Source organism: Poeciliopsis prolifica, unplaced genomic scaffold (genome assembly GCF_027474105.1).
Source record: "Poeciliopsis prolifica strain line A6 unplaced genomic scaffold, Auburn_PproV2 SCAFFOLD045, whole genome shotgun sequence".
Classification (NCBI taxonomy): Eukaryota; Metazoa; Chordata; class Actinopteri; order Cyprinodontiformes; family Poeciliidae; genus Poeciliopsis; species Poeciliopsis prolifica.
The window spans coordinates 1440582-1459057 of NW_026562420.1; the positions used below are offsets into that span (position 1 = coordinate 1440582).

At 41.3% G+C, this 18476-nt stretch overlaps 2 protein-coding genes across 9 annotated transcripts in view; one reads left to right on the forward strand and one right to left on the reverse strand.

Annotated features, from left to right (window-relative positions):
* lrba (LPS responsive beige-like anchor protein) overlaps nt 1–18476 on the reverse strand; it is a 213614-nt gene that overhangs the window by 69794 nt on the left and 125344 nt on the right. For all 7 annotated transcript variants that reach the window (XM_055056440.1, XM_055056443.1, XM_055056442.1 and 4 more), the window contains exons 38-39: nt 17327–17464; nt 15375–15511 (exon numbers count right to left, since the gene is read on the reverse strand). In XM_055056440.1, coding sequence (XP_054912415.1) covers nt 15375–15511; nt 17327–17464 — 275 coding nt within the window. The remainder of the gene's footprint in view (nt 1–15374; nt 15512–17326; nt 17465–18476) is intronic.
* On the forward strand, nt 12597–17769 carry mab21l2 (mab-21-like 2). 2 transcript variants are annotated; one of them, XM_055056445.1, is made up of 2 exons: nt 12597–14344; nt 17283–17769. In XM_055056445.1, the coding sequence occupies exon 1, from the start codon at nt 13101–13103 to the stop codon at nt 14178–14180; it is 1080 nt and encodes a 359-aa protein (XP_054912420.1). In that variant the 5' UTR covers nt 12597–13100; the 3' UTR covers nt 14181–14344; nt 17283–17769. The 2 variants fall into 2 exon arrangements, with proteins under 2 accessions (XP_054912420.1, XP_054912421.1); XM_055056446.1 differs by having other exon boundaries at nt 17343–17769.

Below are 18476 nucleotides of genomic sequence, written 5' to 3' on the forward strand. Positions count from 1 at the left end.
CAAGCCTGTGCATTTAAAACTTGATATTTAGTTACATTAGAAAAAGATTTTCTTGTCTTAGTTTCACTAGAATTAGCTAAATTATCTCTAGTTGCTAAATTCCAAGAACATTTTTATAAAATTTTCCTGGAATACAAACGCATACTTACATTTGGTCAGTAAAAGGGATATCTGTCTTTTAATATGTATGATTTGGGTCAAACCTCTTGGGTTTCCTTCCTCAAGCTTCTCTCAATGGTTTGTTGGAGTTCTGGTCTGTTCCTCCTGACAGAACTAGTAGAACTGAGTCCATTTCGTGGGCCACCTCACTCCCACCTTTCCAGATCTTCCAACAACTTCTCCATAAAACTGGTATCAGGGTTTGTGATGTACACAGCTAAACATCAACTTCAATCCTTAAGCCACTTTTTAAACACTTTGCTGTAATTTTTGGCTTATAATAAGCAGCCCAAGATTTTACTTCCTTGCTGATGTCTTTAAATGTTGCTTCAATATTTTTTGACGCCATATGTTTTGTGAAGTGCACCAGTTCCTCCTGCAGCAAAACAACCCCAGGACATGATGCTGCCACTCCCAGGGTACAATCATCCACATTCTTCCTTCAGATGTAGAAATGGTCATTACATCCAAACAGCTCCACTGTAGTTTCATCGGACCAGAGGACATCTCTCCAAAAATGAAGATCTTTGTTTCTGCCTGTATCTGCGATCTGCCTTTTCATGCTACTTTTGAAGCACAGATTGTGTCCAATCCAAGAATCTCAGTCAACATGCTAGGTGGATTCAGGTGTTTACAGATGCACACTTTATTGTTTCCTTTATTAATTAGTGCAGTGTACTTGTCAGTGATTTCAGTGACCTTCCTGAAATCATTTTTTCTGCAGGTGTAGAACGAGATGGGGTGTTGCCTTGTTCTTTCATCCTCCTTTCTCTCCTCTATTCTTATCTCCTTTCCTGTCACTCCCTTTTCCCCCTCTTGTCCCCTTTTCATCTTGTATATAAGTTTAGACTGCAATGCTCCACTTCTGAAAGTAAATACGTCAGGCTTCTCCTGTAACTCGGATAACAATTGGGAGTGCCGCGCTGCCTGACAGGACGCGGTAGAAAAAGCAGACAAATAAATCATTGCACGCGTCAAGCGACGACGCCTTGAGAGAAGTAAAACAAACTACAAGGTCAAACTACAAAGAAGTAAATAAACCTGACTAAGTAGCTGCGCTCAAGTGTGAGTTAAGTAAAGTCAAATAAACAACCGCAGCTTGCAACAAGTGCAGTGTTTTGAGGCCCAAAGGCTTCCAGTATTAAGCCTGAACGTCACCCAGCACCCCCTGAAAGAAAGTCACCTTTCAAAGGACCTTTTTTTTTTTTAAAGGCCACTTAGTCTGAATTTAGCCTAATAAGGATTAAAACCTTTTTCTGACTCTTTTCACTGTTTGCTAACAGGTTATCTTTTTGCCCCCCTTCCCTATTTGTGGCAGCTTATCCCTTTTTGATGTGAGGACAAAAAAGAAAAAAAAAAGAGGTCCTGTGTGGATTTAGGGAAACGCTGCAGTGATTCTGGGGTTAATTGGTACAAAAGTAGAGTTCAGTGCACTGATTTATTAAACATTCAATTGTAGGAGTAAAACCCTGAAATATCACGAACGAAAATGGCAACAGAGCAAAAGAAACCCCCCATTGATTTTAAGTCTGTGACCACAATGTGATTTTCATCAATTATGACAATAATCAGTGGAGAAGATGAAAGAAGAGGGCACCGTTTTGGTTTCCTTCCAATGTTTGAATCAGTTTTCTTCAACCATGTTGCGTCTTAGAGTCGAGTCAGAAAGCAGTGAAGATGCACAACTCTCTATTTTATTGGTATGAATCTGATAATACCTTCAATAAAGTAATTTTGGTAGAAAAGCAACTGTTAGAAGGGTTTTGTGTTTACAAAACAAGAAAAACATCTACACCACTTATCTCTACGGTTTTTATGACATGATTGGGCATATAATCTTGGGCATAGTTGATAATCTGGAACGCAAAAATAAAATAAAATTAATAAATCAGCACAACAGAAAGGGAAAAGTCGTGTACGTGCTTTTCACTCGTATTCAGACAATCAAAGAGACATCCAAGAGTTTCCACTGTGGCATTGACGCAGTCAAAGACTCGCCGCCATTGGTCCTCTTCAGTCTTATAAGCTACCATAACAAAACACCCAACAGGTTAAGATTGCTGGCCGGTTCCTATCACATTCTCCCCGCTTTCCCTCACTCTTACATTTCGCCATTTAGTGATGGATAGGCTTTTTAGGGTTGGTGTGGGGCTTTGGTGAAGTAAATTCTTCTTTAATCCCCCTATTGTCACCAGCTTAAGTGGGTGTGGGGTGAAGAGCACAGCCTTCTTGAGGAACTCCGGGCCGGGTGTCCAAAGCAACAGAGCAAGAAGAAGAAAAAGAATATAGGATTGGGTGACAGAGATGATAGAGAAACCTCAGAAATGGAAAAGAACGCAATATATTTTAGTTGAAGTTGATCTGGTTGAATCCGGAAGTTTACGAACATCAAAGGAGACATCGACTGTTTTTCTCACTGTCTGAAGTTGAATCAGACCAAATTCCTCTTGGTAAGATCACTTAAAATCAGAAAAAAAATATTCATATTTGCCAAAAGCAGCAATACTGAGAAAGATAAGACTAAGTATTCGGGAAACACTGAGAAGGTCAGAATAATAAATAAGAAAATAAAGAATAAAGTCATAATGTCACGAGAATAAAGTCAGTATGAGAATTAAAAAATGAAATGGATGACTGGATTATTGTGGAAGATGGAGGATTTATTTAATGAAGTGATCAAAGATGCAGTTGAAATTTTCACTCCTGATGACACTTCTGTAATATAACTGATCAATTTCATGCAGAATGTTGGATTATCAGAGTTATCTGACATTGTTCCAAAATCCACACAGATTGGTTCCTTCAGCTTTAAATTAAATATCAATTATATGGAAAATAATTGATATTTAAAAACTGCAACCAGTGGCATATCTATAGCTGTAGGTTGGCCATTTTAGAGTAGTAAGAAAGTGAAAAGTCAAAAAAGGTCAAGCTAACCAAAACTTGTGTACCCATCCAGTCTGACATCCTTACATTTGCTCTAGTAGGCAGAGGGAACAAACTTATTACCGTGCTTGTGGAACAAATTTCAAACGAGCCATTAAACAAATTGAAGAGATAAAATCCGCAGAGCGAATGAAAGTAATCCTCTATGTTTTATTTGTGGAGCTGTTAGGTTAGCAGCCTAGATGGCCACTTGAAAGATTAATTTATCATAGAAAGAATGCGTTTGCATGAGAATTGCAGAACGTTGACATGGATTTCGGAAGTGGAGAAAAAAAATCTGTGTTATGCGGTTGGAGAAATAAGTCGTGGATGAGGAATCTGCGGTGTTTCCTTATGGCTGCGTCGCTTAAACCAGACTGAACGGGCCATTAACCTCAATGGCAGTGCAGGCACAAGAATTCGCCGCAGTATCTGTTCTGTTTTCTAGCACAGACAATACATGGAGCCGCTGCACATCTTTACTCAAAGAAAACCGGCGGTTTGTTAAAATCCCTCTCAGACTCATAATTAACCAGAGTATCGTCGTCGTTCTCGTGTTCACGAGATGACGTTCAGCACCACGGATACACGCCGCCTCATCTGAAATCCAGCAGAGAACTCGCCGGCACAAACAACGGCCCATTTACAATTCCAATGTTGGACGAGCGGCGCCCGGACATCGATCTTTCAATCGTCTGCTGACCTCGGCTGAATAACGAAGGCTGCCAGAACAGCAGGTACACAGGTGCTGATTGTAATATCAGTGGCCTACCAGGCCAGACTGGCATCTATAAACAGGCTTATCCATCAGGCTGGTGTGTTGCCTTTGACACGCGTGTCGGGGGGAGACGAAGGGGATAAATGATGGAGAGGGGAGGGATCAATCAAAGGAAAGGGGAGGGGAGGCTGGTCCAGTCAACCCCACAGACAGAACATGATGGAGGGGTAAGGCTCAGGTGCAAGGTGGTAGGAGCTGAGGAGGTGAGGGGGGGGCTCTTTGTCCTGATATGCTTGGTTAAGTGAGAGGCAGGTACTGGTGGTGGCTTTGGGGGTCCAAAGTCGGGTCAAAAACAGTCAGCAAGGGAGAGGCTGGAATGTGTTGTAGAAAAGTCCAGAAGAGAGACATTAGTCATCATTAGACGGTGAGACGAGTGGGTCCAGTGGTTTGCTGTGATTACCAGCAGGATAGGTCCTCTCTCTGTGACCTCTGACCTCACACTGCTTACCACCAAGTTTATTGTAGTTAGCTTAAACGAACAGAAAGTGAAACTGAGAAAACATTTCTGCTAACCGAAACAAAAATGAAAACGGTACTGGAACTATGTTGTGCTTTTCTAAAACTAACTAAGACATACTGAAATCTATTTAGTAGCGTTTCAAACTAATGTGAAATTTATACGTTTCCCCACGCACAAGCAGTTTATGTCAGCTGTCGGCAAATTACGTCAGTCCGTCCTCATGGTGAACGCAAAAAAAGGAGAATGTGCAAATCTTCATTTTGGCTGGAGTTCTCCATCAATCATTTCGAGTTGATATTAAACAGAGTTTACATATGGACGAAATGCCAAATCACATTATCCATTTGGTTTCCCAGATATCCGGCTATGTGTGGACCAGGCCCAAGACTGCTACTTTAACACAGAATGTTCTTCAGTAGAGAACAGGAAGGTTTGACGTGACGCTGTAAAGTCACACAGTTTCATCCTCTCCATTCTTTAACTGGCTGTAATGGAACAATCTGGACCTGGAAATGGTGATGGTCTTTAGGAAATCTCAGATGTAAGATGAGTCTACATCCTCAAGGGGATATACACACACACACACACACACACACGTACAGATGACTCTTAGTAAGTATGAGGTCCAACTTTTCCTTTCCTTTGCTCTGGACATAAATCTGCTGAATCTCTGTTTCGAACCAAAGGAGGCAACTGTTTTATAATAAAAGGAACACTGACCAACATATTTGATGCGTATTGATGATTCTAATAATGGCTCTTGACAAAATGTCATATCTGTTATTGGTTTTCACAACTGTTGACTGTATGATGTATGATGTGTGGTTATTGACTGTATGATGTGTGGTTATTCTGCTTTCCTGATGTAAAGAACTTTGCCATGTTGCTGAAATCAATCAACTAAACTTGACTGATTGATGTAACATTAGCTCACTTTAATCGTCAGTGAAAGTGAAGTGCCTCCATTTTGAACAAGTAACCTAAATCAGATGATGATGGACTTTAGAGAGTGCATAAAGCATAAATGCTTTACTTCGGGAGAAAAAAAACTACATTGAGAATCTTCAAAGCTGACTATGTTCTCATTTTGCAACATAACAGGATGAGAAGAAAATCCAAGACATTCGCCATAGAAGGAAACATTTCATGTCGACCAGGTGCTGTAATTACTGCAACTGGATATCAGAGGGAGGAAAACGAGGGCAGCGGAAACAGAAAGGAAGGTCATCCCAAACCATCACTCAACTAGTTGGAGCTGTACTCTGGCTGAGCGATTTATTGACCATCTTGGGAAGAGCTCCATCAGCGTTGACCAATAGTCTAAGAATGGGATGGAGGAGAGTCGGACGGGGGCTGCCGGGGAACGTAACGAGACCGATATGGATGAGTGAGAGTCAGGGAATCCGTTTCCCTGGGCTCATTGATAATGACATACCTGCTCAGGCCGTCCGTTAGTCCTACAGCACACACTACTTATGCTCTAACTGGAAAATCAATAGGCTCCCTCTTCTCTGAGACCTCTGGCTGCCATGGCTCTTTGTGATTGGCAGGTCCAGCCGAAGGTTGTCCCTGGTGACCAGGATGGCTTGGTGAAGCCAGCGGAGGGGTTGGGAAAGGGAATCCCCCAGCAGACTGACACTTGTGTCCCAAAATGAACCACATGGGCGGAGCGGCTGGAAAACTTTAAGGAACGGAGATCAAATTCATTCAGAAAATCCCTGGAACCTGAGGAAGTTGTAAACGGTCCAGTCTGACGTTTCAAATGAAATGAGTTCAAATGATGCCTCTTCTGTCATGGATCCAAGCAATGATGGCCAAGTTTAACATGAATATTTATAGTTATTATTATTTAAATTAACAGAAAATAATTCTGATATAAATAGATGCAAAATTTTTATGCGAAATTTGTAGAATGACTTTTTTTTAAAACTAAAAACAGAAACTGATCAGGTAAGAAGCAAATATAATTTAAAAACATTAATATATCTTTTAAAAGTGTAAGTTAAATACAAACTACATGAAAAAGAAGAGGTGGTCTTCCAAAGTCATATTTTTCATGTTTTTGAGTTTCCTGAATGGTTTTTGTTTCTGGCTTGCATGATGCATCCATGATTTATATTTAATAATTCATCTACATTCTTCCATTATTCTCTGCATAATGGGAGAGGATAAAACGGTCAACTGCTTCTCTTAAAGTGCACAAGTATTTTCTTGTCTATTTCTGTTTGTACAGAATTCTGAACGTTTCTCCACCGAAGCGCTGCAAACCATGACTTCATGCATTGACAGCAACGGCTGCAAGTTATTCAAGTTATTTCATCTTGTTCTTTAGCACAACTTTTTAAACTCATACAAAAAGGGCAGATTTTCTTTTCTTCTAAATAGTCGTTTTCAATCAAAACTTTTGTTTGTCAAAATATGACGCGTTCATTTTAAAGTGTAAATGAATTATATATATATAATATATATATGATATATATATAAAAATATATAATATATATATAATTATATATATATATATATATATATATATATATATATATATATATATATATATATATATATATATATATATATATATATATATATATATATCTTTATATTTGCTAATATAAAGACGTTCATCCTGTTATTATTCAGGTAATTAGATTTCACAAACAGAATGAGTTTGATTTGCCAAAACTGTCGACGCAAACGAGACATTTTACTGCTGCTCTGTTAACTCGCACTGAAGACGTTTGAAATATCAACACATTATCAATATTAACTTTTCTTTATTTTTAAAAAATGTTATGAAAGTTCCTAAAAAGTAAAGGTTTTATAAATATAGAACGATGATGAAAGCGTTCGATAAATTACGCTTTAAATGCATCATTCACAGCTTTTCTTTAGAGCTGCAGCCTTCAGAAAAACTGTTCAATAACTTTTGTGCTTTTTTTCAGAATTTAGATATCTGCTGATCAGAGAGTTAAACTGAAACACAAGCAAGCAAAGAATTCATTCTTAACTCTGCGATTGTGTAATATGGTTAAAAGTGACTAACGCTAAGGGAGTGTTTTCAACATCCTGCATGTACTTCTTTGGTCCAACAAGTCTGGGCTCCAGGACCGCCTTAGCTACAGTAACCCCACATCCAGTATTAATGGCTGCTGTCTAACATGGAGTGTGTGCTGCTTAACGCAGACACACACACACACACACACACACAAAACCAGGAGCACATCTGCTCTGTGACTTCATCCGTTCTGCTATCTGCAGAGCAGATGCAACGGCCTGCCTGGCAATTAGCAGCCTGTACTGATTTTCTTTGAGGCCCAACGTGGAGCCGGCAGCTGGCTCTCTCCGGGTTCGTGGCACATCAACAAAACGTGTGAACAAGGACATCAGAAATGCGCTCTGGTAGTTCCCATGTCTGTGGGATGTTAGCGTGCGCACACATGCGCCCTGTGTTTACACCCAACGTACTGGCAGCAGAATGAAAGACGGGAATCTGCAACTTGTTTCTCCAGAGAAACATGTCGTCTTTTAAAGCTGCAGTATGTAAATTTTATAAAAAGCATGTTTTGTTTTTTGTTTTTTTTTACATATTTGTTAAAACTGTTCTTGTGTTCCGACAATGTGAGAATGATAATCTGAGAAAAAAATTGATCTGGTTGTGCTTCTATCTCCATTGGAAGAAATCCACCACTCGTTACCAAAAACAACCAATCAGACCTGGGAGGAGGGTCCTAGCGCTATCAATCAACTCTGTGTACTCACTGCTAAATGTCCTAATCAGAGAAACGCGTCATTACAGAAAAAAAACAGCGTTCATTTGCCGTCATTGGTGGCCATGCTAACGAGCTTTAGTATTCAGGACAGGCTGTGCTACAAGGAAGAAGCAGAGAGAAAGTGGGAGTGAAAATGAATAGTTTAGAAGTTCCTCCATGTTTTGAAGCTATATATCTAAAATAACAAAAGGAACAGAATATTTACAGCTTGCAAAAATAACTATTTCTTCTTACTTTCCCTCTACTAGCTTTGTTCCACTCATGGAAGTTAATTTGTCAAAAAATCTGCAATTTCCAAATATCTTCAAAACCAAATAAATGAACTTAGACAAAATGTACTCAGCAAGAACTAGAGCTAAAACGTCTCTTCAAACGTTGAAGGCAGTGTACTCCTGGTCTGGGAGGACAAGATCATCTTTTCTCTTTCACTTCAGCTCAACTTTAATTGGCACCGTGTATGAAAACCGCTAAAACCATTGAAAAAAAAATGTTTTAAAAACTAAAAAGAAAAGGACTAAAAGGAAAGGGGAGGAAAAAGTGAAGCGGTGGGGTTGCTCATGAGCTGGCACAGATTTGCAGAGCCACGGACACTTTTGTGCTCTTCTTAGCGGAGTCACACAGGCTGAGATCAAAGGGCTCCTCGACAGCCTCTTGATCTTTTATCCAGTCCTTATAAATCAAGGAGAGACTTTTCCGCAAGCGCAGATAAGTCCTAATGTTTTCAAGAGATATGAGTGCGTGAAGGCCAGTCAGGTTAGTCGTACACACAGGTAGCAGATAATAAGTGAAAGGAATGGGGAGGGAAATGGCTAAAACTTTCACCGTGAGACAAAACTACGTTGACTTCATTTATTCTTACGCAGGGCCCTGCAGAGAAGGGGAGCTGAGACGGTGGCTGATGAGGGCCAGCTCAAGACAGAAGATGAATTGAAACAAAAACATGTCAACTCTCTCTTTCTGTCTCTCTCTTTGTGAATGCAACATTAAGCACAGCCACAACAATAAAAAAAAATAAAAATCTGTTTTTTTTTTTTTTAACATAACAGTGCATTTGTTCTCAGTTCAAGGTTTTCTCCAGTGTGTTATAAGCCTGGCGGGCCACCAGGCTTCACTTGCTCCCCCACCAGGCGAAACATTTGTTATCCGAATAAAGAATCAAAACCCTTTAATTAGGATGAAACAACTAAAGTGCAAAAAAACAAAAAAGTCACTTATTTTAAGTCTTTTATTTATTTTTTTATCTATATCTTTTCTGAAACTTTATAATTGGTGTTAATGAGGTTTTCCAATAACTCTGAATTACCTGGTCATATTTTCATATTTCCTGTCAACTTGAAACATTTATTAATCAAAAACACAGTCGGGTAATCGATGACTGTCCTGGTGTCACCACCGCCGGCCTTAGCTGGTTTTAAGACCCTGCAGCCAAATAACTTATATGTAATTAAGCTTTATACTTTGAAAAAGAAAATTTTATTATATCTGTTATTATTCCTTTGAACTAACAGGAGAAGTTAAGGTGGATGACTCAAAACTGAAAAAAAAGGAGGAAATGAAGGAATATGCAGTCTGATTATTATAACTCTTATGCAAAGTCCCAGTGTTACTTTCTCATCTACGGGAAGCTCCACACAAAATGATAGAAAATAAATGTAAAAGCTGACGGCAGTGTTATAGATTTGTATTTTTATCCTTGTAATCACTGCATTTTGACACTAATCTGCTAATATTTTAAACTGCTCCTCACTATTACCTTTACAAAGGGAATTTAATAAAAGTTCTCCATCTTTTTGCCTAAAGTTTCATTCCATAGAATCCAACACATGTAGCATTTAGCACTCTAATTAAATGCAAAGCAGATCCTAAGGATGCTGTTCAGAATGCACTTATCTTCTGAAAGTCAAACATTTCACCAAGCTCCAGTGAATATATCCTTCTGAACATTTGGATCCAAGCGGTGTCGATTTACCTCTGAGGGGCAGCAGGGCAGGAAAGAAACATTCACCCTGAAATCCAACAGCCCAGCATTTTTTCCGACTTATTTCATCTTCTATAACCGCGCCGAGATAACAACAACTGTCTGCCCTCGTAAGTACAGAGCAGTAGAGTCAAATGCTATTTTCTAAATAACTCTGGTTAAGTTGGTAGTGTTTCAGCTGGGCAACATAGAGAAACCAAATGTCCAGCTCACACATTAATAATTCTCTTTTTCCTGTTAGGGATCGGTTATTAACACACTAAACCGGTTTAATGGGGCTAAAATGTCATTTAACTTCCTGTATGGGACGTAAACAAAAAGCTCAGAAATGTGCAAGCAGTTTGCTTCATCGTTGTCTGATTTCCTCCTTCATGAAACACAGTCTGTCATCTCAAGCAAAACCAGAGGAGAAGAACATTTTCTAAAGGTTTAACAAGCCTTATTTACATTAAAGAATAATGAGCTCATAAATGAAACCTGATGTCATTACTGGAGAAAAAACACCAGAATGTTTCACTCATCTGGGCATGAAAAATCAAACTCAGATAACTGTATGTTAGCAATTTATTTACCAGTTTTTGAACCGTAGAAAGTCTTAACTCTGCGGTAGCCATGAAGGCAAAGATCAATCATCTCTATTATTTATTAAATATGTTGCTCAGTTTGGATTAGTTTGATGTCCGGGTCTAAAATATGTACACAAAAATGCGAGTTTTTAGAGTAATGTGCAAGTACATGTTTGGCCTCATCTGAAAAAAAATTCAGCAGTAAATAAAATTATGAATTTCCATTTGTTCTAAAGAATTCAGAAAAGTCTGAATTCTTTAGTTTGACATTAGCATGCAGGACATTTTCTGCTGTCCAACATGAGCAGCAGAAAAGTCCAGCAGCAGGTCTGATCAGGAACAGGAAACAGAACTTCACACTGCAAAAACATTCAAACTTACAGAGGATTTTACTCTCATTTCTATAGAACAAATATCTTGAAATCAGGCAAAAATAAACTCATAAGTAACTTTTCAGCAAGAAACAGGAGCTCGTTTTAACTCAATAATTCATTAATATTAATGGAAAAGCATTTGTTCCACTGGCAGATTATTTCACTTATAATATAAAGGAAAAGCCTCCAGTGGAAGTGGCATTTTCCCATCAATATTAAGAAAGTATAAACTTAAAACAGGCTCCTGTGTTTCTAAAAACTTACTTGCAAGTTAGTTCTGTTTCATTTCAAGTGCACTAATGTGTTTGCATTAGAAAGTAGACCAAAGGTCCTCTGTTAGGATTGTGTTTTTGCGGCGGCGTTCCCAATCCTTTTCACACGTTTGAAAAGTCATTTACATTCTAATCGCAAAGGTACGCAAAAATTCAACTTGAAAACAAAATAACTTTTAACCAAAACACTTTTTTGTTCTTTTTTTTTTTTCAAAATTTCTGGACTGAGCATTAAAAAAAAAAAAAAAAAAAAAAAAAAAAGCTTAAAAATGCAAAAAAACAGAAACAAACAAAAAACACTAAAAGTTTCTGTCCCTACAGGAGAATATTTATCTCCATTCAGACTGTAAATAGGGCTCACACCTCTGCTGTGTGGGTGTTTTGTTTTTGTTTTTTCTGGAGTTTTTTTTTTTTTTTCCCTTCAGCAACAAGAAGTCCAACAGCTGACATGAGGGACTTCAATCAGAACCTCATGCTTAAATTATTCAGCATGGACAAGGTTAATGGAGATGAACCCACCGTGAGGCAGGAAGACGCAGAGGAGGATCTGCGGTCTGAATATGCATCAGGTTTCTGACTAAATGTTAACTGAAATGCTTGGACCGAGTCCGGTCAGTTAAACAGGCTTGAACACGTTCGTTCGATCGGTTCCGGAGGAGAACAGTGAAGCGAACCGAGCCGCTGGTGTTCGGAGGCCGAGCTGCAGGTGGTTCAGAACCGCGTTCAGTAGAACAAGAACTGAGCCGTTAAATATTTACAATTCATACTGAATACGAGTTTAATTCACACAAACAAATACTCAAACGAGGAAAAACATGGAAGCCTTTGGCATTTTAATTTACATTAATTTAGGAAATAATTTAAAAACGGGTAAAATATATATATATATATATATATATATATATATATATATATATATATATATATAGCCTATATATTTTCAAGTAAGGCGGTTAAATGAGGTTTTAAGCTGAACTGACGGCAGAAATGAATGATGGCGGTGATGAAAGGAAAGAAAGAAAGCAAAAAAGAATCAAATAAAAATGTCTATTTAAATATATACATATATGCTATATAAAAACATAAAAAGAAGCAAAGAGGCGCAGAGCAGGTTGTAAAATGTCTGCTGTTTAAACGGACCGACCGCATCAGACAAAGATCAACTGGAAGGAAGAGGAGAGCTGGGCTCAAAGTCGGACGGTTCTGCATCCCGGCGTGGAGCTGCGAGCGGCGGGCAGCCCGGTGAGCCGCGCCGCCGCCGCCGCCGCTGCTGCTCCGGCAGCGCCGTCATCCTCTAGGCTGGCGCTGATTGGCTGCCTCCAGTGACAGCTCCGCACATGATTGCGGGAGGAGAAGCCCGGCCCCCTTTCACTCTCCTTAAGGAGCCATTCATAAACTACTCAAACCCAGCGCCGAGTGGAGAGTGGACGAAAAGTGAGCGAGGGCAGAGAAAGGCACGAAGAAGAGATGAAAGCTCCAGCGGCGCGGTGTCTTTACGCCTGTGCAGCCACCTGGTTCCGACCCAGAACCTGAATATGAGTCCCTGGATGAGCTCCTGACCGGGACTGATAATCTGCTCAGATCCATCTCTATCCGCTTCCTCCTTCTCACACTGACGTCCATCCGCTGCTAAAAGCAAGAAAAAAAGAGAAAAAAGGAAGAAAAAAAAAGAAGAAAAAAAAAAACTTTGATCCAACATTTTTTTTCTTTTTTTTTCCCCGCTGCTCTGGAAGCTCTTGCCTCTGGCTTTACCGGTAAGCGTTGGATCCGTCAACTTACTGCGACTCTCCGGTGTATAGCCCGGACCTCTGCCCCAACATGATCGCGACGCAGGCGAAGCTGGTGTACCAGCTCAACAAATACTACAACGAGAGATGCCAAGCGCGCAAGGCGGCCATTGCGAAGACCATCAGGGAGGTTTGCAAAGTGGTGTCGGATGTCCTGAAGGAGGTGGAGGTGCAGGAGCCCCGCTTCATCAGCTCCCTCAGCGAGATCGACGCGCGCTACGAGGGGATGGAGGTCATCTCCCCGAACGAGTTCGAGGTGGTGCTCTACCTCAACCAGATGGGGGTCTTCAACTTCGTGGACGACGGCTCGCTGCCCGGCTGCGCGGTGCTGAAGCTGAGCGACGGCCGCAAGAGGAGCATGTCGCTGTGGGTCGAGTTCATCACCGCCTCGGGCTACCTCTCGGCCCGGAAGATCCGCTCCCGGTTCCAGACGCTGGTGGCGCAGGCCGTGGACAAGTGCAGCTACCGCGACGTGGTGAAGATGGTGGCCGACACCAGCGAGGTCAAGCTGCGGATCAGGGAGCGGTATGTGGTGCAGATCACCCCCGCCTTCAAGTGCACGGGCATCTGGCCCAGAAGCGCGGCGCAGTGGCCCATGCCGCACATCCCCTGGCCCGGACCGAACCGGGTGGCCGAGGTCAAGGCGGAGGGCTTCAACCTCCTGTCCAAAGAGTGCTACTCGCTGACGGGGAAGCAGAGCTCGGCGGAGAGCGACGCCTGGGTGCTGCAGTTCAGCGAGGCCGAGAACAGGCTGCTGATGGGCGGCTGCAGGAAGAAGTGTCTGTCGGTCCTGAAGACTCTGAGGGACCGGCACCTGGAGCTGCCGGGCCAGCCGCTCAACAACTACCACATGAAGACCCTGCTGCTGTACGAGTGCGAGAAACACCCGAGGGAGACGGACTGGGACGAGTCGTGCCTGGGGGACCGGCTGAACGGCATCCTGCTGCAGCTCATCTCCTGCCTGCAGTGCCGCAGATGCCCCCACTACTTCTTGCCAAACTTGGACTTGTTTCAGGGAAAGCCTCACTCGGCCCTGGAGGCTGCGGCCAAGCAGACATGGAGACTAGCGAGGGAAATCCTCACCAACGCCAAAAGTTTGGACAAATTATAGAACTTTTTTTTTGTTTGTTTGATTTAGTTTTTTTTTTTTTTTTTTGGATCAAATCTTTAAGACTTCTGCAACCGAGTCTCCAAGAAATGTGAAAAACAAAAACAGCCGCAGCAAATCGGAACAAATCGGAGCAAATCGGGCCGCTGGCGCAGAAACAAGTGAAGGTACACATTTCTGATAAATGTTCCTACATTTCCTTCTTGAAACGTTTTCACAAAGTGAAGAACCTTTTTATTTAAATATATGCACAAAATCGCTAAGTGAAAGATTGTAGTGTGCCAAGTTATAATTTTTTTTCCATCATGTGACTTCAGAAGAAATGTTAATAAAATGTTGCAAATTAAAATAAAACTTGGCCTCATGCTTTGACGAGTAGATCTGGCTCGACGTCCACAATAGCTTTCAAAATAATAATAAAATAAATAAAAAATAAACTAGGAGAACATCAGAGAAAAATTGAAAAAGTATCAAAATGAAGCAACATGATCATTTATGCTTGACGGGGTTTATCTCAGCTAAAACAGACCAAAACACCAAAAAATATTTACATCTGATTATTGAGTGAATTATTAATCACACACTTTTGATCACTGCCGTCGCCATATTTATTTCTGTGCTGTTCAGGGGATTTAACCAAGAGCTGGTCCCTGTCCAATAAACACACTCCGTTCAATTGAAACGATTTCACGCAGTTCTGCGGTTTCAGAACCACCTGTAGGTCCCAGCATTTTCATTTGTCTCTCTATACGGAGAAATCAATATGTAAATATGTGTATTTATATATGAAACAATGAAAACAGATTTTCTACTCATCTAGGAACTCTCCAATATTTCTCACTTTATTAAAAAAATTAGACAAAATTATTGAGAAAGCATAACAGTTTTACAACATTTTTAATATTTTGTATTTTTTTGCAGAAATGTCCCTCTACGTACTTTCGTATTTCTTAATTAATTTATTTATTTACATGCATTAAATGCGTAACAGATTTTAATTTCCAAACGGATTTGAAAGGGACAGAGAGCCCGGTGCACACACACAGAGAGCCCGGTGCACACACACAGAGAGCCCGCTGCACACACACAGAGAGCCCGGTGCACACAGACAGAGAGCCCGGTGCACACAGACAGAGAGCCCGGTGCACACAGACAGAGAGCCCGCTGCACACACACAGAGAGCCCGGCCCTCCTTACCTTCGGATCGAGGTTCTTGAAGCTCGGATCGTCCTCGTCCACCTCGAAGAAGAGCTCGGAGGCGGTGACCGACAGGGTGCCTTTCACCACCGCAGCCGGAGCCACGAGCTGCGCGCTGGTGCTCAGGTTCACCGGGCCTGCCGGACACACACACACACACACACACACACCGCTCAGAACTTCACACACACTTCTGTGTTCAACTGAAATTAATACGTGCTTCTGCGAACTGTCTTTCAACAACAATACGCCGTTAAAGGCCCAATGGAGATGTAAATATGAAAATAAATCACAAATCAAAGCAAAAATAAACTTCGTTAAAACTGAAGACATTTCCAGTATCGACTCCCCGTCAGTGAAGCATCGACTGCGGGCTTCCGGGAGAAGCCGCTTCATCTCTCATCCGTCTTCATTTATGCCAGTATGACACAAAGATCCGCGGACTCAGGGGAGCAGCGAGCGGAGGCTCTTCTTGCCGGCCCGGCGCTGCACATGTGCGGGCATTGTGTTGCAGATGTGCGCCGCGGAGCCGCGGAGCCTGATTTCCCAGCAGACAGAGCGGAGCGGCGGGCTGACACACAAATGGATCCACGCTCAACTCCCTCTGAACCCCGGGGAGCGCTGACACGTTATCCGTGGGTTGGAATAACAGTTTGTTTTTTTCTTTCTTGTTTTTTTTTAGCCCGTTCACTAAAAAAAAAAAAAAAAGACAATTTCACCTGGGGCAGAGACAGTTGCTGCAGTTGCTGCAGCTGCTGCTGTTGCTGCTGCTGCAGGTGACGGGATCAGCCGCTGCGGCTCCCCACTTCCGCAGATCACGTCATTAGTTAGGGATCAACGTTTAATCCCGTTGTTGCTTCATTTCAAGCCACTCTGCCTTTATTCTGCTGCCAGTTTCCCCAGATTATAAATCTAATCCGGTTAGAGGAACGGAGTAATATTTAATCAAACCAAAGTTATTGAAATATTAGGACCATATTTAGTCCAAAAGGAGAATGAATAAAATCCCGCTCGAGCTGTATGGAGGTTTATTATCTTAATAATCTTGAAAAAAATCCCATGTTCTTGTAAAAGTAAAAAAAAAGTAATAATAATAATGATAAAAAAATAATGAAGATTGTTTCAGCATAAAGGACATTGCTAAAATGTATTTGATAAAAATAAAATCTTTGGAGTTGAGAGGGTAAAAAGATAGCATGTGTGTCTTTAATGCTCCACAGATGAAGTTCACTGGAGATCATAAAGGAGTTGTAATATGTTTAATAAGATGTACAATAGTAATAAAAAAAAACCTGTATTGCTCCGAAAATGAATTGCACCTTCATGTCACAACACGATGGAAACTTAAAGTTATGATTAAAAGTATAATGACAAAACATCCTTTATATGAAATAACAAAGCAAGTCTGCAAAAACACAAAATATTACCAGGTTTTTTTTTTTGGGTCTATTTTCTGCTCCAAATATCTTTATACTCTTGAAAAATGCAAGGAAATAGAAGCTTGTTTTTAGTAAATAATTCCTTAATATTGATAAAGTATTTTTCTACAGGTAGATTATTTCACTTATGGGAAAAATGTCTTGTTAAAAGTGAAACTAGCACTTTTTCATCTATATTAAGGAATTATTGACTTAATACAAGTTGCTACATTTTGCTGAAAAGTTACTTAGAAGTTGATTTTGTCTCATTTCAAGTGTACCAAGATATTTGAAGTAGAAACTAGAGCAACAATACTTGGCAAGATTTGATGATTTTATGTTTTTGCAGTTTATTCAAATGAAGCAACAAGAAAACAGCAACACAAAGTACAGTGTGTGTGTGTGTGTGTGTGTGTGTGTGTGTGTGTGTGTGTGTGTGTGTGTGTGTGTGTGTGTGTGTGTGTGTGTGTGTGTGTGTGTGTGTGTGAAGTTACTGACTGTAAGGCAGGAGAAGAAGATGATCTCCTTCCATACCTGTTTGGTTCTCCAGGTCTTTGTCCTCCAGGGAGGACAGGGTGTCGTCGTCCCCGTCCAGGGACGTCTCGCTCTCCGTGTTCTGATTGGCCAGAGCCTGGCTCCTGATGGACTGCTTCAGGATGTCGTCCTCGGACGCTGAATGGGGAGGACAAAGGGTTTCTCTTCTTATTCAGCTCATGCTTTGGCGTTTTCGTGGCGAACACTGCAGCTCTGCTCGGACGCATTGCTCACAGTCACCCACGGAGGGCTGTAAGCTTATTGTTATTAATCAGAGGGACAAACGCGCTGTTGCGCAACGCAGCTTGACGGAATGCAGACATTCATCTGAGGCTCGAGTCTTGTAAAACTGAACGTAATGTTTTGTTTTCTTGTCTAACATTTTTCATGGAGAGCTTCATGTGTCTCAGCAGAAATAAAAAAATGGACGTTGAATTGTTGAATCTCGAGTGTTTGCAACTTTTTAGACCACAAAAAAAAAAAAAAAAAATACAGGGAAATGCATTCATTTCATTTTATAACCAACAGTTTTTCTACATCAGCAGATCAGTTTTAACACCTGGCGTCATGACGACAGAGGTGCCTGCTGCTGGTTCAGACCAACGTCAAGCTGACATGTGAATGCAACATCCAAACACACACACACACCCACCACACACACACACACACTCTCTCTCACCAGTTTATTATCTAAACCCCATTTAAACAAGAGGAACACATTAGGACTTGAGCTGCTGATCAACAATCTGCAAACAGTGAACAAGAGTCGCATGGCGGACAGGCCGGGACGGGGCAAGGCGATTGGCTGGAGAGCCTGCACTGTTTGTAAACACGCAGCCCGTAACACAGCTGCTAATCCCCGCGTTCTGGTCGAGGAATCGCCTCGCCGCAGTCAGTCGTCAGAAAATCCCGGGGATTTCGCGTCATCACCTGAGACGGAGAGGAGCAGCCAGACTCTAGGAGCCGCCGCAGGAAGCGGGGCCCTGTCATGGAAAATATGCAGCTCACTGATATTTAGAATGGCCTTCCTGTAATTAAGCCTCCCTGGAGGATTCTTTAGTTAGCAGCAGTGAAATTACTACCAGCTCTCCTAACATGTACCACATGCCTTTTGTGTTTGCGCCACGCCAAGTGGACAGAAGAGTTGTTA